This window comes from Homarus americanus, unplaced genomic scaffold, assembly GCF_018991925.1.
Source record: "Homarus americanus isolate GMGI-L3 unplaced genomic scaffold, GMGI_Hamer_2.0 scaffold32583, whole genome shotgun sequence".
NCBI classification, from domain to species: Eukaryota; Metazoa; Arthropoda; class Malacostraca; order Decapoda; family Nephropidae; genus Homarus; species Homarus americanus.
The window spans coordinates 19958448-19981325 of NW_024713129.1; the positions used below are offsets into that span (position 1 = coordinate 19958448).

General features: G+C 41.1%; 3 protein-coding genes across 4 annotated transcripts; all 3 read right to left on the reverse strand.

The window, feature by feature from the left end:
• Window positions 1–1310: 1310 nt before the first annotated feature.
• LOC121871289 (cuticle protein CP1876-like) lies at window positions 1311–3561 on the reverse strand. Its single transcript, XM_042373510.1, has 2 exons — window positions 3483–3561; window positions 1311–2023 (listed from the first exon to the last, which is right to left on the reverse strand). The coding sequence occupies exons 1-2, from the start codon at window positions 3492–3494 to the stop codon at window positions 1415–1417; spliced, it is 621 nt and encodes a 206-aa protein (XP_042229444.1). The 5' UTR covers window positions 3495–3561; the 3' UTR covers window positions 1311–1414.
• A 3315-nt stretch (window positions 3562–6876) lies between these two features.
• LOC121868993 (cuticle protein CP1876-like) lies at window positions 6877–14601 on the reverse strand. Of its 2 annotated transcripts, XM_042370062.1 has the most exons (3): window positions 14542–14601; window positions 12844–13084; window positions 6877–7348 (listed from the first exon to the last, which is right to left on the reverse strand). In XM_042370062.1, exons 1-3 carry the CDS (start codon window positions 14551–14553, stop codon window positions 6981–6983), a joined length of 621 nt encoding a protein of 206 aa, XP_042225996.1. In that variant the 5' UTR covers window positions 14554–14601; the 3' UTR covers window positions 6877–6980. The 2 variants fall into 2 exon arrangements, with proteins under 2 accessions (XP_042225996.1, XP_042225987.1); XM_042370053.1 differs by lacking the exons at window positions 12844–13084; window positions 14542–14601 and adding an exon at window positions 9047–9125 and having other exon boundaries at window positions 6877–7589.
• Window positions 14602–17931: 3330 nt separating this feature from the next.
• Window positions 17932–20206, reverse strand: LOC121869007 (cuticle protein CP1876-like). The gene is made up of 2 exons (XM_042370072.1): window positions 20103–20206; window positions 17932–18644 (listed from the first exon to the last, which is right to left on the reverse strand). The coding sequence occupies exons 1-2, from the start codon at window positions 20112–20114 to the stop codon at window positions 18036–18038; spliced, it is 621 nt and encodes a 206-aa protein (XP_042226006.1). The 5' UTR covers window positions 20115–20206; the 3' UTR covers window positions 17932–18035.
• Between the last annotated feature and the right edge of the window lie 2672 nt (window positions 20207–22878).

Genomic DNA, 22878 nt, shown 5'->3' on the forward strand with positions numbered 1-22878 from the left:
TCGTAACGGTAAAAGGTGAGAGCATGTGATTAAATCCTCTCTCGGTCTTCATACGGTAATTACTGTTCCTGTACTTCACATCTAAACCTCTGAACTTTCTGAATCTCACATAACAGTTTTCATGGTCAGGCGTTGTCATGTACCCAACACAGGCTGACATTTAGTTATTCTTACATAACATTGCCAAAAATAATGTCCCCTTTTTTGTATGGGTCTTGAACCCCCCACCAAAAAAAAATAATGATGATTTTAGGGTGACTAATCGACGGTCGTTGTACTCTAGAATTGTTTTACCAAGAGTGCTAAGGGAGGCTGAAGATCCTGAGGGCTGTCACACACGCACTTTCCACAAACAGCGTAATTAATAAGATACTCTCTCTCTGGCATGTGAATTTGAAATTTGAAGTCCATTAAAATCACTAATTATAGCAGAGTATATCACGTCATTCACCGATCCTCTCAGTTACAGCACAACACCTCGTACCGACTGTGAGTGATATCATTACGATCACCACCACCACAACACCTGAACCTCACCTAAGAGGGACGGTGGAATTTAATCCTACTTTTCACACGAGTCACTGTCAGATTTTTCTACCCGGAAGAAATTACCTTGTGGCTTACGATATCCTGACGTGATGTAACTTACAATTGTTGAGAACGAATGTATTTGATATTTGGTCTGACGTAAACACACATAATGGTCCCTTACTGGGAGCCTCCGGAATCAGTCAAATCTATCTATCTATCTGTCCGTCCGTCCAGACGGTTAGGTTGGGTTGGGATTTATGTTGTGTTCAGGAAATCCTGTGATGCAAAGAACTAAAACCTAAAAAAAATTATTTCGTATGACGTTAAGTCCCCTTGCTGTAGCCTTTTGTTTAATATTATTCTGCATAGCATCTGATTAATGTTCGAGGTTCACTATTAACTTCCTTTGCTGTAGCAGCCAAGGAGGAGTCAGACCGTCCTCAACAATCCAAAACACAATTAAGGGAAAATACATCTTTAACCTTACCTTTGTGGCTTCTCTTCTTAAACTCCTTAGATGATCTAAGGTCAGTGTCAAGCAGTAGCCAGGCCAAGCAAGTGGACACTATGATCATGTTGGACCTTTATCATTAAGAATGGGAGTAGACTGTTTATCCTAGATAGTTCATTAAGACCTGCAACATTGGTTCATTGTCACCTGGTTGGAATTTGAGGACAAGTTGTTGTGTGGGAGTGAAAGACTGGAGAGATTTGTGTTCAAAAGGATATCTGAGGCTACTGTAATTAATCGCCTTTTGAGGGTCAATAAGTGCACGGAATAGATTGGTAGGTTTGGCATAATTTAATTTCAAAAATTTTGTTCCAGATGTACATATGCTTTTATATATTGTTCATGTTATTGGCTTAATTACGACAGTACGGCTCAGTAGTAACGGGATGGTGGTGCTGCTGCTGCTGCCTGCCTCTGGTAAGTGTTGTGGAAAGAGTGCTTGGCGGCGGCCACTTCAGGGGTGTCGGCTACCTGGTTGGTGGATCCGGGGAGGCCAGCGGGGATAGTTGAAGCCAAGGGGCCGGTCCACTTGGGCTGGTAGGAGGGGGCGGGCCTGTAGGAGGGAGCAGCCTGGTATTGGACAGCGCCTCCGTGAGGACGGGGAGCAGCACCTAAAGTGGCAGCCACCTGTGACCTGTAGGTGTTGAAGAAGGTATTGCGAGCGGCAGCAACGTCCCTGGTGTCAGACACAGGGGTGAGGGTACCGTCAACGCCGGCGGGGACTGTGGCAGCTACCGGACCCGTCCACTTGGGCTGAGCCGGGGTATGGGTATACTGGGGAGGGTTGTAGTGGCTGGTGCCGTAGCGAGTAGGAGTGTAGTGGCCGGTGTCGTGAGATTGGTGAGGTGAGGGGAACCTTGGCAAAGCGGCGGCTTCAGCAGCCTTGAAAGCCTGGAAGAAACGAGCCTTTTCTGCCGCCACATCTGGATTGTCTGGAATGAATGGGAAAGCGGAGCACACGCCCACCACTGCCAAAACAACCTGAATAAAGGAAATACGTATCTTAGTTGTGATAAAAGTGATTTTAAAGAACAATACAGCTTGTTTACAGGTGCATTTGTACATGAAACTTATCAATGCCTAAGTCACCGTCTACCTCAACAACGCCATCTGAAAGATAATTATCATATATGTATTATTGATGCAGGTGAGCTAATAGAGGAATGTACGCTTGCCAACAAAAGTTCTGTCGCCTCACATGCTTCTACATGAGCCCAAAGATTCAGAGACCTCACTGGTCTTTGAATCTCTGGTTGTTAGCGAGTGTACAGTACCTAAAAACAAGAATTTGTCCTCACTTTGTATGAAACATTATGAGGCCACTGTGGTATACAGTATAGTTTAACTTAAATAATGCAATGTGTATTTATTTCGGTGCAATTAATATGATGTTAGGATGCCAAATGTTTTAGGATCAGTATGCCACAGAGTCACACATACTAACCATCCCGGGACATGGCAAGTTGCATGTAGCATTTCGGAACACATTGGACCCATCCTGGCAGATACTTTTTTGAGATACAGTACATTCAACGTTTAATGTCTTAAATTTAGCTTTTAATGCAAATTACTTGAGGTACAACTGAAATTAACAACTAATACAAATCTAAACATCCCTTTCTTAAAGACCAGATCACGTCCACGGTCGGTCCACTGTACACGGTGAAAGTAAATATAGAATTAATTCTTATTTTGTTAGATAACAAATGATATTAGTATGAAAACTGATGTTAATATAAAAATACAGTTACTGACAAGAAAGATGAATATTCATAGGTTTACTTCAATGCATTGATTTGTAGATTATCTCAGGATTTTTGCGCTCATGCTTACGAACTGTCAGTGAACACTCAAACTTTTGTTATACACTTGTCACAATAAATGTAGGCTTGGATAATGAACCTCGCAGTAGTAGTGTCTTCACCTCAACAGCCATATTGAACATGCTGAATCTAAAATAGATACATCTCTATGGAACAATACTGTTTTCCAGATGAAATACTTTGTACACAATGAACACCATTCCTTGTAGTTTATTTAATATGATCATAGAAAACATGAAATGATAATGTTGAATTTTCTATCAGTGTTTCTACTTCTGTTGTGTTGTTTTCCGTGTCTCAGCGACCAGGTATATCGTTCACCATCACTGCTTCCTATAACTGACACTTTCTAACACCCAGCAGCGCAGAGTCTCATTGAGAAGAACTTTATTGCTAATTTGGTTACGAATGACTGACATTCTTGATGTAATATTTAATTCGAACACCGACGGACTCTATACGAAACTAGTGAGGCTTAAGTAGAAAGATTATTTGGCTAGACATTCTTGCTAGGGGTTTGCTTAAGTATAACACTAAACAACATCATGTCAAATACGAAGTTGCACTCCCCACATTTACTGTTCTTCACTTTACAAGACAACGAAAAGGATATTTACCAGAGTCCTCATGATGTTGATGTGTGTGAGTAGGGAACCGTACTGCGTCGAGTGTGAGTATTTTGCCTCCCTTTATACTGGAGTATCTACCAAGGTTATCAAGTGTGTGTGTATGTGTGTGTGTGTGTGTGCGTGTGTGCTTGTGTGTGCGTGTGTGTGTGTGTACTTGTGTGTGCATGTGTGTGTATTTGTGATTTTATCCGGGCTGACAAAATAATGATGATTTTAGGGTGACTAATCGACGGTCGTTGTACTCTAGAATTGTTTTACCAAGAGTGCTAAGGTAGGCTGAAGATCCTGAGGGCTGTCACACACGCACTTTCCACAAACAGCGTAATTAATAAGATACTCTCTCTCTGGCATGTGAATTTGAAATATGAAGTCCATTAAAATCACTAATTATAGCACAGTATATCACGTCATTCACCGATCCTCTCAGTTACAGCACAACACCTCGTACCGACTGTGAGTGATATCATTACGACCACCACCACCACCACAACACCTGAACCTCACCTAAACGGGAACGGTGGAATTTAATCCTACTTTTCACACGAGTCACAGTCAGATTATTCTACCCGGAAGAAAATACCTTGTGGCTTAGAATATCTTGACGTGATGTAACTTACAATTGATGAGAACGAATGTATTTGATATTTGGTCTGACGTAAACACACATAAGGGTCGCTTACTGGGAGCCTCCGGAATCAATCTATCTATCTATCTATCTATCTGTCCGTCCGTCCGTCCGTCAGTCCGTCCGTCCGTCCCTATCTATCTATCTACCTATTTATCTATCTATCTATCTATCTTTCTATCCACCATTCATCCATCCATCCATCCATACATCTATCTATCTATTTATATATAAATAAGAATAATTAACGGTTTATTGAAAAAATTCTGCAGCCCGAAGGCTGAAAATATACATTGGACATAAATGACTTATTACATACATTGGTGGTTTAACAAAAACCTTCATTAGAGAAAGGTAAAGGAACATACAGTGAACATACAGTTTAATGTAGGTGTTGAACAGCAAACTCGTAGTGTAGTAACTCCCTCCCAGATGGTGTTAGGAGGAACTCACGTGGTGTAGTAGTTCCCTCAGATGGTGTTATGAGGGACCTGGCGTGGTGTGGTAATTCCCTCGCAGATGGTGTTATGAGGGGCCTCACGTGGTGTAGTAATTCCCTCACAGATGGTGTTATGAGGGACCTCACGTGGTGTAGTAATTACCTCACAGATGGTGTTATGAGGGGCCTCACGTGGTGTAGTAACTCCCTCACAGATGGTGTTATGAGGGGCATCACGTGGTGTAATTCCCACACAGATGGTGTTATGAGGGGCCTGACGTGGTGTAGTAATTCCCTCACAGATGGTATTATGAGGGACCTCACGTGGTGTAGTAATTCCCTCACAGATGGTGTTATGAGGGACTTGACGTGGTGTAGTAATTCCCTCACAGAGGGTGTTATGAGGGACTTGACGTGGTGTAGTAATTCCCTCACAGATGGTGTTATATGAGTGAGGTTTGGTCTTAGGCCTTCCTATCGTAGACGGATTAACATAATCGCTGGTTGTTGTTGGGTCTCACGGGCCGTTATCACTGGGTACCTGGGACCTCACTGCGTGAAGGTTAACTTGGGTACGACTGTTGTGTGTGTGTGTGTGTGTGTGTAACTTCCCCTATAACTTCACTGCAACTTCTTCTGAAGACTCACACTTATTTAGGGAAGTTGCAGAAATTGTTAAAATAAAAACAAAAATAAAATAAAACGTCTATTTTAGTTCACTTCTCTGAGATGGGTGGACGGATACAAGTCGTTATATGTATATATATACAGTATATTTGCACTTGTATCTACAGGGAGACTGGCCACTTGATCTGTGACTGAGGTCTGTGAACTGAAAGTAGCGTTAGAGATACTAGTTCTGATGTAGACTCAGAGTTAGATCTGAGAGGACTGAAATGGTCTCTCAGTCAACCGCTCAGTGGTAGATCAGTAATGTGTGGTGTCCAGCTAAAGACTGCCTAGCTCTTCCAGGGCGAACCCACCCCGAGGCTAACTGACAATGACGTAACGAAGGAAGATGCATGGGTTCAAGCTTCTAGAACCTTCTACCAGCAAGAAGGGTCGGTATGAGTCAATTCCTTGGCATGAACACCTGAATCAGTGTCAGCAGCATTACTGAAATGTCTGTCTGGGAAATAATCTTGTTAGAGCCGTGAATCATCCTTGATTGACGTTGCAAATATCTAACTAATCTGACCATAAATTTACAACAATTACTTGGAAGTCTACCACTGATAATCAATGTACCTAGTTATCAAGTAAGACTCATTAATTGAATAAGTAACGAGCTTTAAAGGTGATATCGTCATATTGAGACATCTCTGGTGGACACACTGTCGCCAGACCGTGTACTTGACTAAAGCAGCTGCGTTTGAGCAGGCTAAATAAATGCTTACTACATGCTTGCTATGAAGACATCTCTGACCCCTGCGGGTCAATGTAAAATGCACAATGAAAACTTATTCATCCTTCGTGTATAATACTCTGGCTGCTATACTGGCCACAGACTAAACAAGACTAAACTGCTTACATGTGTGTGTGTGTGTGTGTGTGTGTGTGTGTGTGTGTGTGTTACACTAAATAGGGATAATTGCCGACTATGCCTTAAAAAGCAACGTACGTTTTTGGCGAATAGGAATAACTGTTTTGTTTTTATTGCTATAACTCAATGGAAATTAATTTGTATATTCGTATGATAGAATTTGTTCTGTTTCATGTAAGGCGTCGTTTACTATCATAAGATATAAAAATTATACCTAAAGTAGGTTAGGTTAGGTTAGGTTGGGTTGGGATTTATGTTGTGTTCAGGAAATCCTGTAATGCAAAGAACTAAAACCTAAAAAAAATTATTTCGTGTGACGTTAAGTCCCCTTGCTGTAGCCTTTTGTTTAATATTATTCTGCATAGCATCTGATTAATGTTCGAGGTTCACTATTAACTTCCTTTGCTGTAGCAGCCAAGGAGGAGTCAGACCGTCCTCATCGATCCAAAACACAATTAAGGGAAAATACATCTTTAACCTTACCTTTGTGGCTTCTCTTCTTAAACTCCTTAGATGATCTAAGGTCAGTGTCAAGCAGTAGCCAGGCCAAGCAAGTGAACACTATGATCATGTTGGACCTTTATCATTAAGAATGGGAGTAGACTGTTTATCCTAGATAGTTCATTAAGACCTGCAACATTGGTTCATTGTCACCTGGTTGTAAGTGTAGGACAAGTTGTTGTGTGGGAGTGAAAGACTGGATAGATTTGTGTTCAAAAGGATATGTGAGGCTACTGTAATTAATCGCCTTTTGAGGGTCAATAAGTGCACGGAATAGATTGGTAGGTTTGCCATAATTTAATTTCAAAAATTTTGTTCCAGATGTACATATGCTTTTATATATTGTTCATGTTATTGGCTTAATTACGACAGTACGGGTCAGTAGTAACGGGATGGTGCTGCTGCTGCTGCTGCCTGCCTCTGGTAAGTGTTGTAGAAAGAGTGCTTGGCGGCGGCCACTTCAGGGGTGTCGGCTACCTGGTTGGTGGATCCGGGGAGGCCAGCGGGGACATTTGAAGCCAAGGGGCCGGTCCACTTGGGCTGGTAGGAGGGGGCGGGCCTGTAGGAGGGAGCAGCCTGGTATTGGACAGCGCCTCCGTGAGGACGGGGAGCAGCACCTAAAGTGGCAGCCACCTGTGACCTGTAGGTGTTGAAGAAGGTATTGCGAGCGGCAGCAACGTCCCTGGTGTCAGACACGGGGGTGAGGGTACCGTCAACGCCGGCGGGGACTGTGGCAGCTACCGGACCCGTCCACTTGGGCTGAGCCGGGGTATGGGTATACTGGGGAGGGTTGTAGTGGCTGGTGCCGTAGCGAGTAGGAGTGTAGTGGCCGGTGTCGTGAGATTGGTGAGGTGAGGGGAACCTTGGCAAAGCGGCGGCTTCAGCAGCCTTGAAAGCCTGGAAGAAACGAGCCTTTTCTGCCGCCACATCTGGATTGTCTGGGATGAATGGGAAAGCGGAGCACACGCCCACCACTGCCAAAACAACCTGAATAAAGGAAATACGTATCTTAGTTGTGATATAAGTGATTTTAGAGAACAATACAGCTTGTTTACAGGTGCATTTGTACATGAAACTTATCAATGCCTAAGTCACCGTCTACCTCAACAACGCCATCTGAAAGATAATTATCATATATGTATTATTGATGCAGGTGAGCTAATAGAGGAATGTACGCTCGCCAACAAAAGTTCTGTCGCCTCACATGCTTCTACATGAACCCAAAGATTCAGAGACCTCACTGGTCTTTGAATCTCTGGTTGTTAGCGAGTGTACAATACCTAAAAACAAGAATTTGTCCTCACTTTGTATGAAACATTATGAGGCCACTGTGGTATACAGTATAGTTTAACTTAAATAATGCAATTTATATTTATTTCGGTGCAATTAATATGATGTTAGGATGCCAAATGTTTTAGGATCAGTATGCCACAGAGTCACACATACCAACCATCCCGGGACATGGCAAGTTATGTAGCATTTCGGAACACATTGGACCCATCCTGGCAGATACTTTTTTGAGATACAGTACATTCAACGTTTAATGTCTTAAATTTAGCTTTTAATGCAAATTACTTGAGGTACAACTGAAATTAACAACTAATACAAATCTAAACATCCCTTTCTTAAAGACCAGATCACGTCCACGGTCGGTCCACTGTACACGGTGAAAGTAAATATAGAATTAATTCTTATTTTGTTAGATAACAAATTATATTAGTATGAAAACTGATGTTAATATAAAAATACAGTTACTGACAAGAAAGATGAATATTCATAGGTTTATTTTAATACATTGATTTGTAGATTATCTCAGGATTTTTGCGCTCATGCTTACGAACTGTCAGTGAACACTCAAACTTTTGTTATACACTTGTCACAATAAATGTAGGCTTGGATAATGAACCTCGCAGTAGTAGTGTCTTCACCTCAACAGCCATATTGAAAATGCTGAATCTAAAATAGATACATCTCTATGGAACAATATTGTTTTCCAGATGAAATACTTTGTACACAATGAACACCATTCCTTGTAGTTTATTTAATATGATCATAAAAAACATGAAATGATAATGTTGAATTTTCTATCAGTGTTTCTACTTCTGTTGTGTTGTTTTCCGTGTCTCAGCGACCAGGTATATCGTTCACCATCACTGCTTCCTATAACTGACACTTTCTAACACCCAGCAGCGCAGAGTCTCATTGAGAAGAACTTTATTGCTAATTTGGTTACGAATGACTGACATTCTTGATGTAATATTTAATTCGAACACCGACGGACTCTATACGAAACTAGTGAGGCTTAAGTAGAAAGATTATTTGGCTAGACATTCTTGCTAGGGGTTTGCTTAAGTATAACACTAAACAACATCATGTCAAATACGAAGTTGCACTCCCCACATTTACTGTTCTTCACTTTACAAGACAACGAAAAGGATATTTACCAGAGTCCTCATGATGTTGATGTGTGTGAGTAGGGAACCGTACTGCGTCGAGTGTGAGTATTTTGCCTCCCTTTATACTGGAGTATCTACCAAGGTTATCAAGTGTGTGTGTATGTGTGTGTGTGTGTGTGCGTGTGTGCTTGTGTGTGCGTGTGTGTGTGTGTACTTGTGTGTGCATGTGTGTGTATTTGTGATTTTATCCGGGCTGACAAAATAATGATGATTTTAGGGTGACTAATCGACGGTCGTTGTACTCTAGAATTGTTTTACCAAGAGTGCTAAGGGAGGCTGAAGATCCTGAGGGATGTCACACACGCACTTTCCACAAACAGCGTAATTAATAAGATACTCTCTCTCTGGCATGTGAATTTGAAATATGAAGTCCATTAAAATCACTAATTATAGCACAGTATATCACGTCATTCACCGATCCTCTCAGTTACAGCACAACACCTCGTACCGACTGTGAGTGATATCATTACGACCACCACCACCACCACAACACCTGAACCTCACCTAAACGGGAACGGTGGAATTTAATCCTACTTTTCACACGAGTCACAGTCAGATTATTCTACCCGGAAGAAAATACCTTGTGGCTTAGAATATCTTGACGTGATGTAACTTACAATTGATGAGAACGAATGTATTTGATATTTGGTCTGACGTAAACACACATAAGGGTCGCTTACTGGGAGCCTCCGGAATCAATCTATCTATCTATCTATCTATCTGTCCGTCCGTCCGTCCGTCAGTCCGTCCGTCCGTCCCTATCTATCTATCTACCTATTTATCTATCTATCTATCTATCTTTCTATCCACCATTCATCCATCCATCCATCCATACATCTATCTATCTATTTATATATAAATAAGAATAATTAACGGTTTATTGAAAAAATTCTGCAGCCCGAAGGCTGAAAATATACATTGGACATAAATGACTTATTACATACATTGGTGGTTTAACAAAAGCCTTCATTAGAGAAAGGTAAAGGAACATACAGTGAACATACAGTTTAATGTAGGTGTTGAACAGCAAACTCGTAGTGTAGTAACTCCCTCCCAGATGGTGTTAGGAGGAACTCACGTGGTGTAGTAGTTCCCTCAGATGGTGTTATGAGGGACCTGGCGTGGTGTGGTAATTCCCTCGCAGATGGTGTTATGAGGGGCCTCACGTGGTGTAGTAATTCCCTCACAGATGGTGTTATGAGGGACCTCACGTGGTGTAGTAATTACCTCACAGATGGTGTTATGAGGGGCCTCACGTGGTGCAGTAATTCCCTCACAGATGGTATTATGAGGGGCCTGACGTGGTGTAGTAATTCCCTCACAGATGGTGTTATGAGGGACTTCACGTGGTGTAGTAATTCCCTCACAGATGGTGTGATGAGGGACTTGACGTGGTGTAGTAATTCCCTCACAGATGGTGTTATATGAGTGAGGTTTGGTCTTAGGCCTTCCTATCGTAGACGGATTAACATAATCGCTGGTTGTTGTTGGGTCTCACGGGCCGTTATCACTGGGTACCTGGGACCTCACTGCGTGAAGGTTAACTTGGGTACGACTGTTGTGTGTGTGTGTGTGTGTGTGTAACTTCCCCTATAACTTCACTGCAACTTCTTCTGAAGACTCACACTTATTTAGGGAAGTTGCAGAAATTGTTAAAATAAAAACAAAAATAAAATAAAACGTCTATTTTAGTTCACTTCTCTGAGATGGGTGGACGGATACAAGTCGTTATATGTATATATATACAGTATATTTGCACTTGTATCTACAGGGAGACTGGCCACTTGATCTGTGACTGAGGTCTGTGAACTGAAAGTAGCGTTAGAGATACTAGTTCTGATGTAGACTCAGAGTTAGATCTGAGAGGACTGAAATGGTCTCTCAGTCAACCGCTCAGTGGTAGATCAGTAATGTGTGGTGTCCAGCTAAAGACTGCCTAGCTCTTCCAGGGCGAACCCACCCCGAGGCTAACTGACAATGACGTAACGAAGGAAGATGCATGGGTTCAAGCTTCTAGAACCTTCTACCAGCAAGAAGGGTCGGTATGAGTCAATTCCTTGGCATGAACACCTGAATCAGTGTCAGCAGCATTACTGAAATGTCTGTCTGGGAAATAATCTTGTTAGAGCCGTGAATCATCCTTGATTGACGTTGCAAATATCTAACTAATCTGACCATAAATTTACAACAATTACTTGGAAGTCTACCACTGATAATCAATGTACCTAGTTATCAAGTAAGACTCATTAATTGAATAAGTAACGAGCTTTAAAGGTGATATCGTCATATTGAGACATCTCTGGTGGACACACTGTCGCCAGACCGTGTACTTGACTAAAGCAGCTGCGTTTGAGCAGGCTAAATAAATGCTTACTACATGCTTGCTATGAAGACATCTCTGACCCCTGCGGGTCAATGTAAAATGCACAATGAAAACTTATTCATCCTTCGTGTATAATACTCTGGCTGCTATACTGGCCACAGACTAAACAAGACTAAACTGCTTACATGTGTGTGTGTGTGTGTGTGTGTGTGTGTGTGTGTGTGTGTGTGTGTGTGTGTGTGTGTGTGTGTGTGTGTTACACTAAATAGGGATAATTGCCGACTATACCTTAAAAAGCAACGTACGTTTTTGGCGAATAGGAATAACTGTTTTGTTTTTATTGCTATAACTCAATGGAAATTAATTTGTATATTCGTATGATAGAATTTGTTCTGTGTCATGTAAGGCGTCGTTTACTATCATAAGATATAAAAATTATACCTAAAGTAGGTTAGGTTGGGTTGGGATTTATGTTGTGTTCAGGAAATCCTGTAATGCAAAGAACTAAAACCTAAAAAAAATTATTTCGTGTGACGTTAAGTCCCCTTGCTGTAGCCTTTTGTTTAATATTATTCTGCATAGCATCTGATTAATGTTCGAGGTTCACTATTAACTTCCTTTGCTGTAGCAGCCAAGGAGGAGTCAGACCGTCCTCATCGATCCAAAACACAATTAAGGGAAAATACATCTTTAACCTTACCTTTGTGGCTTCTCTTCTTAAACTCCTTAGATGATCTAAGGTCAGTGTCAAGCAGTAGCCAGGCCAAGCAAGTGAACACTATGATCATGTTGGACCTTTATCATTAAGAATGGGAGTAGACTGTTTATCCTAGATAGTTCATTAAGACCTGCAACATTGGTTCATTGTCACCTGGTTGTAAGTGTAGGACAAGTTGTTGTGTGGGAGTGAAAGACTGGATAGATTTGTGTTCAAAAGGATATGTGAGGCTACTGTAATTAATCGCCTTTTGAGGGTCAATAAGTGCACGGAATAGATTGGTAGGTTTGCCATAATTTAATTTCAAAAATTTTGTTCCAGATGTACATATGCTTTTATATATTGTTCATGTTATTGGCTTAATTACGACAGTACGGCTCAGTAGTAACGGGATGGTGCTGCTGCTGCTGCTGCCTGCCTCTGGTAAGTGTTGTAGAAAGAGTGCTTGGCGGCGGCCACTTCAGGGGTGTCGGCTACCTGGTTGGTGGATCCGGGGAGGCCAGCGGGGATATTTGAAGCCAAGGGGCCGGTCCACTTGGGCTGGTAGGAGGGGGCGGGCCTGTAGGAGGGAGCAGCCTGGTATTGGACAGCGCCTCCGTGAGGACGGGGAGCAGCACCTAAAGTGGCAGCCACCTGTGACCTGTAGGTGTTGAAGAAGGTATTGCGAGCGGCAGCAACGTCCCTGGTGTCAGACACGGGGTGAGGGGTACCGTCGCACGCCGAGGGGATCAGGCAGCTACTGACCCGTCCACTTGGGCTGAGCCGGGGTATGGGTATACTGGGGAGGGTTGTAGTGGCTGGTGCCGTAGCGAGTAGGAGTGTAGTGGCCGGTGTCGTGAGATTGGTGAGGTGAGGGGAACCTTGGCAAAGCGGCGGCTTCAGCAGCCTTGAAAGCCTGGAAGAAACGAGCCTTTTCTGCCGCCACATCTGGATTGTCTGGGATGAATGGGAAAGCGGAGCACACGCCCACCACTGCCAAAACAACCTGAATAAAGGAAATACGTATCTTAGTTGTGATATAAGTGATTTTAGAGAACAATACAGCTTGTTTACAGGTGCATTTGTACATGAAACTTATCAATGCCTAAGTCACCGTCTACCTCAACAACGCCATCTGAAAGATAATTATCATATATGTATTATTGATGCAGGTGAGCTAATAGAGGAATGTACGCTCGCCAACAAAAGTTCTGTCGCCTCACATGCTTCTACATGAACCCAAAGATTCAGAGACCTCACTGGTCTTTGAATCTCTGGTTGTTAGCGAGTGTACAATACCTAAAAACAAGAATTTGTCCTCACTTTGTATGAAACATTATGAGGCCACTGTGGTATACAGTATAGTTTAACTTAAATAATGCAATGTATATTTATTTCGGTGCAATTAATATGATGTTAGGATGCCAAATGTTTTAGGATCAGTATGCCACAGAGTCACACATACCAACCATCCCGGGACATGGCAAGTTATGTAGCATTTCGGAACACATTGGACCCATCCTGGCAGATACTTTTTTGAGATACAGTACATTCAACGTTTAATGTCTTAAATTTAGCTTTTAATGCAAATTACTTGAGGTACAACTGAAATTAACAACTAATACAAATCTAAACATCCCTTTCTTAAAGACCAGATCACGTCCACGGTCGGTCCACTGTACACGGTGAAAGTAAATATAGAATTAATTCTTATTTTGTTAGATAACAAATTATATTAGTATGAAAACTGATGTTAATATAAAAATACAGTTACTGACAAGAAAGATGAATATTCATAGGTTTATTTTAATGCATTGATTTGTAGATTATCTCAGGATTTTTGCGCTCATGCTTACGAACTGTCAGTGAACACTCAAACTTTTGTTATACACTTGTCACAATAAATGTAGGCTTGGATAATGAACCTCGCAGTAGTAGTGTCTTCACCTCAACAGCCATATTGAAAATGCTGAATCTAAAATAGATACATCTCTATGGAACAATATTGTTTTCCAGATGAAATACTTTGTACACAATGAACACCATTCCTTGTAGTTTATTTAATATGATCATAAAAAACATGAAATGATAATGTTGAATTTTCTATCAGTGTTTCTACTTCTGTTGTGTTGTTTTCCGTGTCTCAGCGACCAGGTATATCGTTCACCATCACTGCTTCCTATAACTGACACTTACTAACACCCAGCAGCGCAGAGCCTCATTGAGAAGAACTTTATTGCTAATTTGGTTACGAATGACTGACATTCTTGATGTAATATTTGATTCGAACACCGACGGACTCTATACGAAACTAGTGAGGCTTAAGTAGAAAGATTATTTGGCTAGACATTCTTGCTAGGGGTTTGCTTAAGTATAACACTAAACAACATCATGTCAAATACGAAGTTGCACTCCCCACATTTACTGTTCTTCACTTTACAAGACAACGAAAAGGATATTTACCAGAGTCCTCATGATGTTGATGTGTGTGAGTAAGGAACCGTACTGCGTCGAGTGTGAGTATTTTGCCTCCCTTTATACTGGAGTATCTACCAAGGTTATCAAGTGTGTGTGTATGTGTGTGTGTGTGTGTGTGTGTGTGCTTGTATGTGCGTGTGTGTGTGTGTGCTTGTGTGTGCATGTGTGTGTATTTGTGATTTTATCCGGGCTGACAAAATAATGATGATTTTAGGGTGACTAATCGACGGTCGTTGTACTCTAGAATTGTTTTACCAAGAGTGCTAAGGGAGGCTGAAGATCCTGAGGGCTGTCACACACGCACTTTCCACAAACAGCGTAATTAATAAGATACTCTCTCTCTGGCATGTGAATTTGAAATATGAAGTCCATTAAAATCACTAATTATAGCAGAGTATATCACGTCATTCACCGATCCTCTCAGTTACAGCACAACACCTCGTACTGACTGTCAGTGATATCATTACGACCACCACCATCACAACACCTGAACCTCACCTAAACGGGAACGGTGGAATTTAATCCTACTTTTCACACGAGTCATAGTCAGATTATTCTACCCGGAAGAAAATACCTTGTGGCTTAGAATATCTTGACGTGATGTAACTTACAATTGATGAGAACGAATGTATTTGATATTTGGTCTGACGTAAACACACATAAGGGTCGCTTACTGGGAGCCTCCGGAATCAATCTATCTATCTATCTATCTATCTGTCCGTCCGTCCGTCCGTCAGTCCGTCCGTCCGTCCCTATCTATCTATCTACCTATTTATCTATCTATCTATCTATCTTTCTATCCACCATTCATCCATCCATCCATCCATACATCTATCTATCTATTTATATATAAATAAGAATAATTAACGGTTTATTGAAAAAATTCTGCAGCCCGAAGGCTGAAAATATACATTGGACATAAATGACTTATTACATACATTGGTGGTTTAACAAAAACCTTCATTAGAGAAAGGTAAAGGAACATACAGTGAACATACAGTTTAATGTAGGTGTTGAACAGCAAACTCGTAGTGTAGTAACTCCCTCCCAGATGGTGTTAGGAGGAACTCACGTGGTGTAGTAGTTCCCTCAGATGGTGTTATGAGGGACCTGGCGTGGTGTGGTAATTCCCTCGCAGATGGTGTTATGAGGGGCCTCACGTGGTGTAGTAATTCCCTCACAGATGGTGTTATGAGGGACCTCACGTGGTGTAGTAATTACCTCACAGATGGTGTTATGAGGGGCCTCACGTGGTGTAGTAACTCCCTCACAGATGGTGTTATGAGGGCATCACGTGGTGTAATTCCCACACAGATGGTGTTATGAGGGGCCTGACGTGGTGTAGTAATTCCCTCACAGATGGTATTATGAGGGACCTCACGTGGTGTAGTAATTCCCTCACAGATGGTGTTATGAGGGACTTGACGTGGTGTAGTAATTCCCTCACAGAGGGTGTTATGAGGGACTTGACGTGGTGTAGTAATTCCCTCACAGATGGTGTTATATGAGTGAGGTTTGGTCTTAGGCCTTCCTATCGTAGACGGATTAACATAATCGCTGGTTGTTGTTGGGTCTCACGGGCCGTTATCACTGGGTACCTGGGACCTCACTGTGTGAAGGTTAACTTGGGTACGACTGTTGTGTGTGTGTGTGTGTGTGTGTAACTTCCCCTATAACTTCACTGCAACTTCTTCTGAAGACTCACACTTATTTAGGGAAGTTGCAGAAATTGTTAAAATAAAAACAAAAATAAAATAAAACGTCTATTTTAGTTCACTTCTCTGAGATGGGTGGACGGATACAAGTCGTTATATGTATATATATACAGTATATTTGCACTTGTATCTACAGGGAGACTGGCCACTTGATCTGTGACTGAGGTCTGTGAACTGAAAGTAGCGTTAGAGATACTAGTTCTGATGTAGACTCAGAGTTAGATCTGAGAGGACTGAAATGGTCTCTCAGTCAACCGCTCAGTGGTAGATCAGTAATGTGTGGTGTCCAGCTAAAGACTGCCTAGCTCTTCCAGGGCGAACCCACCCCGAGGCTAACTGACAATGACGTAACGAAGGAAGATGCATGGGTTCAAGCTTCTAGAACCTTCTACCAGCAAGAAGGGTCGGTATGAGTCAATTCCTTGGCATGAACACCTGAATCAGTGTCAGCAGCATTACTGAAATGTCTGTCTGGGAAATAATCTTGTTAGAGCCGTGAATCATCCTTGATTGACGTTGCAAATATCTAACTAATCTGACCATAAATTTACAACAATTACTTGGAAGTCTACCACTGATAATCAATGTACCTAGTTATCAAGTAAGACTCATTAATTGAATAAGTAACGAGCTTTAAAGGTGATATCGTCATATTGAGACATCTCTGGTGGACACACTGTCGCCAGACCGTGTACTTGACTAAAGCAGCTGCGTTTGAGCAGGCTAAATAAATGCTTACTACATGCTTGCTATGAAGACATCTCTGACCCCTGCGGGTCAATGTAAAATGCACAATGAAAACTTATTCATCCTTCGTGTATAATACTCTGGCTGCTATACTGGCCACAGACTAAACAAGACTAAACTGCTTACATGTGTGTGTGTGTGTGTGTGTGTGTGTGTGTGTGTGTGTGTTACACTAAATAGGGATAATTGCCGACTATGCCTTAAAAAGCAACGTACGTTTTTGGCGAATAGGAATAACTGTTTTGTTTTTATTGCTATAACTCAATGGAAATTAATTTGTATATTCGTATGATAGAATTTGTTCTGTTTCATGTAAGGCGTCGTTTACTATCATAAGATATAAAAATTATACCTAAAGTAGGTTAGGTTAGGTTAGGTTGGGTTGGGATTTATGTTGTGTTCAGGAAATCCTGTAATGCAAAGAACTAAAACCTAAAAAAAATTATTTCGTGTGACGTTAAGTCCCCTTGCTGTAGCCTTTTGTTTAATATTATTCTGCATAGCATCTGATTAATGTTCGAGGTTCACTATTAACTTCCTTTGCTGTAGCAGCCAAGGAGGAGTCAGACCGTCCTCATCGATCCAAAACACAATTAAGGGAAAATACATCTTTAACCTTACCTTTGTGGCTTCTCTTCTTAAACTCCTTAGATGATCTAAGGTCAGTGTCAAGCAGTAGCCAGGCCAAGCAAGTGAACACTATGATCATGTTGGACCTTTATCATTAAGAATGGGAGTAGACTGTTTATCCTAGATAGTTCATTAAGACCTGCAACATTGGTTCATTGTCACCTGGTTGTAAGTGTAGGACAAGTTGTTGTGTGGGAGTGAAAGACTGGATAGATTTGTGTTCAAAAGGATATGTGAGGCTACTGTAATTAATCGCCTTTTGAGGGTCAATAAGTGCACGGAATAGATTGGTAGGTTTGCCATAATTTAATTTCAAAAATTTTGTTCCAGATGTACATATGCTTTTATATATTGTTCATGTTATTGGCTTAATTACGACAGTACGGCTCAGTAGTAACGGGATGGTGCTGCTGCTGCTGCTGCCTGCCTCTGGTAAGTGTTGTAGAAAGAGTGCTTGGCGGCGGCCACTTCAGGGGTGTCGGCTACCTGGTTGGTGGATCCGGGGAGGCCAGCGGGGACATTTGAAGCCAAGGGGCCGGTCCACTTGGGCTGGTAGGAGGGGGCGGGCCTGTAGGAGGGAGCAGCCTGGTATTGGACAGCGCCTCCGTGAGGACGGGGAGCAGCACCTAAAGTGGCAGCCACCTGTGACCTGTAGGTGTTGAAGAAGGTATTGCGAGCGGCAGCAACGTCCCTGGTGTCAGACACGGGGGTGAGGGTACCGTCAACGCCGGCGGGGACTGTGGCAGCTACCGGACCCGTCCACTTGGGCTGAGCCGGGGTATGGGTATACTGGGGAGGGTTGTAGTGGCTGGTGCCGTAGCGAGTAGGAGTGTAGTGGCCGGTGTCGTGAGATTGGTGAGGTGAGGGGAACCTTGGCAAAGCGGCGGCTTCAGCAGCCTTGAAAGCCTGGAAGAAACGAGCCTTTTCTGCCGCCACATCTGGATTGTCTGGGATGAATGGGAAAGCGGAGCACACGCCCACCACTGCCAAAACAACCTGAATAAAGGAAATGCGTATCTTAGTTGTGATAAAGTGATTTTAGAGAACAATACAGCTTTTTACAGGTGCATTTGTACATGAAACTTATCAATGCCTAAGTCACCGTCTACCTCAACAACGCCATCTGAAAGATAATTATCATATATGTATTATTGATGCAGGTGAGCTAATAGAGGAATGTACGCTTGCCAAACAAAAGTTCTGTCGCCTCACATGCTTCTACATGAGCCGAAAGATTCAGAGACCTCACTGGTCTTTGAATCTCTGGTTGTTAGCGAGTGTACAGTACCTAAAAACAAGAATTTGTCCTCACTTTGTATGAAACATTATGAGGCCACTGTGGTATACAGTATAGTTTAACTTAAATAATGCAATGTGTATTTATTTCGGTGCAATTAATATGATGTTAGGATGCCAAATGTTTTAGGATCAGTATGCCACAGAGTTACACATACCAACCCTCTTGGGACATGGCAAGTTGCATGTAGCATTTCGGAACTCATTGGACCCATCTTGGCAGATACGTTTTTGAGATACAGTACATTCAACATTTAATGTCTTAAATTTAGGTTTTCATGCAAATTACTTGAGGTACAACTGAAATTAACAACTAATACAAATCTAAACATCCCTTTCTTAAAGACCAGATCACGTCCACGGTCGGTCCACTGTACACGGTGAAAGTAAATATAGAATTAATTCTTATTTTGTGAGATAACAAATTATATTAGTATGAAAACTGATGTTAATATAAAAATACAGTTACTGACAAGAAAGATGAATATTCATAGGTTTATTTTAATACATTGATTTGTAGATTATCTCAGGATTTTTGCGCTCATGCTTACGAACTGTCAGTGAACACTCAAACTTTTGTTATACACTTGTCACAATAAATGTAGGCTTGGATAATGAACCTCGCAGTAGTAGTGTCTTCACCTCAACAGCCATATTGAAAATGCTGAATCTAAAATAGATACATCTCTATGGAACAATATTGTTTTCCAGATGAAATACTTTGTACACAATGAACACCATTCCTTGTAGTTTATTTAATATGATCATAAAAAACATGAAATGATAATGTTTAATTTTCTATCAGTGTTTCTACTTCTGTTGTGTTGTTTTCCGTGTCTCAGCGACCAGGTATATCGTTCACCATCACTGCTTCCTATAACTGACACTTACTAACACCCAGCAGCGCAGAGCCTCATTGAGAAGAACTTTATTGCTAATTTGGATACGAATGACTGACATTCTTGATGTTATATTTAATTCGAACACCGACGGACTCTATACTAAACTAGTGAGGCTTAAGTAGAAAGATTATTTGGCTAGACATTCTTGCTAGGGGTTTGCCTAAGTATAACACCAAACAACATCATGTCAAATACGAAGTTGCACTCCCCACATTTACTGTTCTTCACTTTACAAGACAACGAAAAGGATATTTACCAGAGTCCTCATGATGTTGATGTGTGTGAGTAGGGAACCGTACTGCGTCGAGTGTGAGTATTTTGCCTCCCTTTATACTCGAGTATCTACCAAGGTTATCAAGTGTGTGTGTATGTGTGTGTGTGCTTGAGTGTGTGTTTGTGTGTGCGTGTGTGTATTTGTGATTTTGCCCGGGCTGACAAACCTGCCATCGGGGTTAGTCTAGTTTTGCTTAGTAACGGTATTTCTCCAGGGTAGCATCGACCAAGTGTAAGATATCTATATTTATTTTATATTCGTCTACATCAGAGAGTGAACTGGTTATATTTATTCCGTTATCGTAGCTACACGGGAATCTCTCTCTCTGGTACATAACCATAAATTGTGACGATTCGTATTTTTACTTCTTTAATAAATGATGACTATAAGCGGGATGTTGTGTCCACCGCCTTCAGAGTCTGGTTTTTTCTTGAGCCGAGCCCCACAAGGTGTCCAGCCTTGGTGGGGTGGATGTTGAGGGCGTCAGGCAGCTTCATGTAACACTTTTTACTCAAGATCAGTTTATCCTCCGCATTAACATAGTGGATCAATTCATGTAAGAAGCATCAGTGAACTTTTGTGGAATTCGTTAATTCGTTTCAGAGCAAAGTTTGCTCAGTGATTATTGAACATTTTTGTAGTCTGAGGGATGCTTGTTCTTAAACAGTGAATTAACCAGTTTAAATAAAAGGGTTTAGTCTCTACTAACACACACACACACACATATATGTGTGTGTACGTGTGTGTGTGTCTGTGTGTGTATTAGTAGAGACAACCCTTTCGCTTAAACTGGTTAATATATATATATATATATATATATATATATATATATATATATATATATATATATATATAGTATAAGTGTGTGTGTGTGTGTGTTACCACCTCAGGCTGTTTTCTTTATTATTGTTTACATACACGCTAACACATCACAAATCGAAGACTCCTTCGAGGTCACTATCTTGAGGAGCTGTAGCAAGTAACTTGATGCTCTAGCGCCTCCGTCTGGTTGTCTCTTGAGTTTGCTGCTCTAGCTGATGTTACTACTTATTTCCACGTTATTTCAGTGTTATATATGTTTTGTGTAATGTATGTTGAACAATGTATTGCAATTTTTTGCTATGTTGATGTTTTTGTTTGCCTAATAAACTACTGTACGGTTTATTATTGGTATTGACAACAGTAGCTGACCTAGCTGGTCTGACTTCACGCATCCAAACGATTCACAGTTCATGAGAATGAGTCGGAACATCTCGTTTCCTTCTAGTTAACTTCAGTCGACCAATCATCATGTTCCCTGTGCTTATAGTTCACTTAGAATCTAGGAAGCTTGTAGCCAATGAGATTTCTGTGCTGCCCCATTTAAAAATACTTGTACGTTCCGCACTCATGCCGGGAGATTCACCTCACCACCTACAGTGTTGACACATTACTTGGTTTACTCTCCGCGCTACAGGACCTTATTTACTGCTAAGTATCTTGCCGTGTTTACCTCTTTCGTATACCAGGTAAGGTAACCTCAGCCATTGCTCTGGTCCTGGTATTGTCTCATCTCTCAAGGTTGCTACGTGATTAGCGGTGAACACTCTTCCCTGTGCTCTTGTGATTGATCGTGTGGTGACGCCTTGGTATTTCATATTTATGCTGTTTGTATATAACTTCTACTCTGAACTAGGTTACTGCCATACTATTTGTGCAACCGTTCTTTCTGAATTTACTGCTACCTTAGACTTAAGTGTAAATAGTTATAAGTTAATTATAGTTACAGTTGTTTTTTATAATTATTCGTTTACTTCACCACATTTACCCTTGTCGAAAGTAATAATATTTGAGACACTAGTTTTCTATGTTATATAGAGGAGTAGAGCTGACCCTCTCTTATTGAACCCAATCTCCTTACAGTTACTGATACATAAACGAAACAGGTCATAATAATCTTGGGCTCCTCAGTCGTTGACAACTTTAATATATATATATATATATATATATATATATATATATATATATATATATATATATATATATATATATATATATATATATATGGACGCGCAAGTTATAACATCTTGACCATCGAGCTATTAAGTCTTCAAGAGATATGAGTTACTTATTTAGTGTTCTCTGTCAGTTAGGAGACATTATCCTTGTGACAATGACAGGTATAGAGTTGCTTGTAGAGGTAAATCTAGCTACGTATGGATGAATTTAGTTTAATTTATAACGTTGTATAGAGTATATTTGTAACTATCTGCTGGATATCGGTAAAGGTGGAAATATAATTTTTTTGTGAATTACCGTTGAAGAAGGTGAGCAGGGATGCTGTCTTGGTATGGGGGGGCGTCCATGTGGTCAGTGGGAGCGAGAACTGTATACTCGCCTCTTGGTAATGTTCTCAGTATACTGTCTAGCTCACACTATACTCAATCTACAGTAGTACTGTGATCTGGAGTTAATATTTACTTTTAATGATTTTTCTCTTTTTTGGTATGGTGGGTTTTGAACAGATATTTAAATTTATCTCGTTAAATTTAAGTTTTTAAAATTAAAATGGAGATCTAATTGATTCATACGTACTAAAAATATATATATATTTATGTGATGGGATAATGTATGACTGATATTACTGACCTAACCTATAATAATAAGGTGTGTGTGTGTGTGTGTGTGTGTGTGTGTGTGTGTGTGTGTGTGTGTGTGTGTGTGTGTGTGTGTGTGTGTACCTAGATGTTATTGTTAGAAATTTGCCTAATCAAAAAAA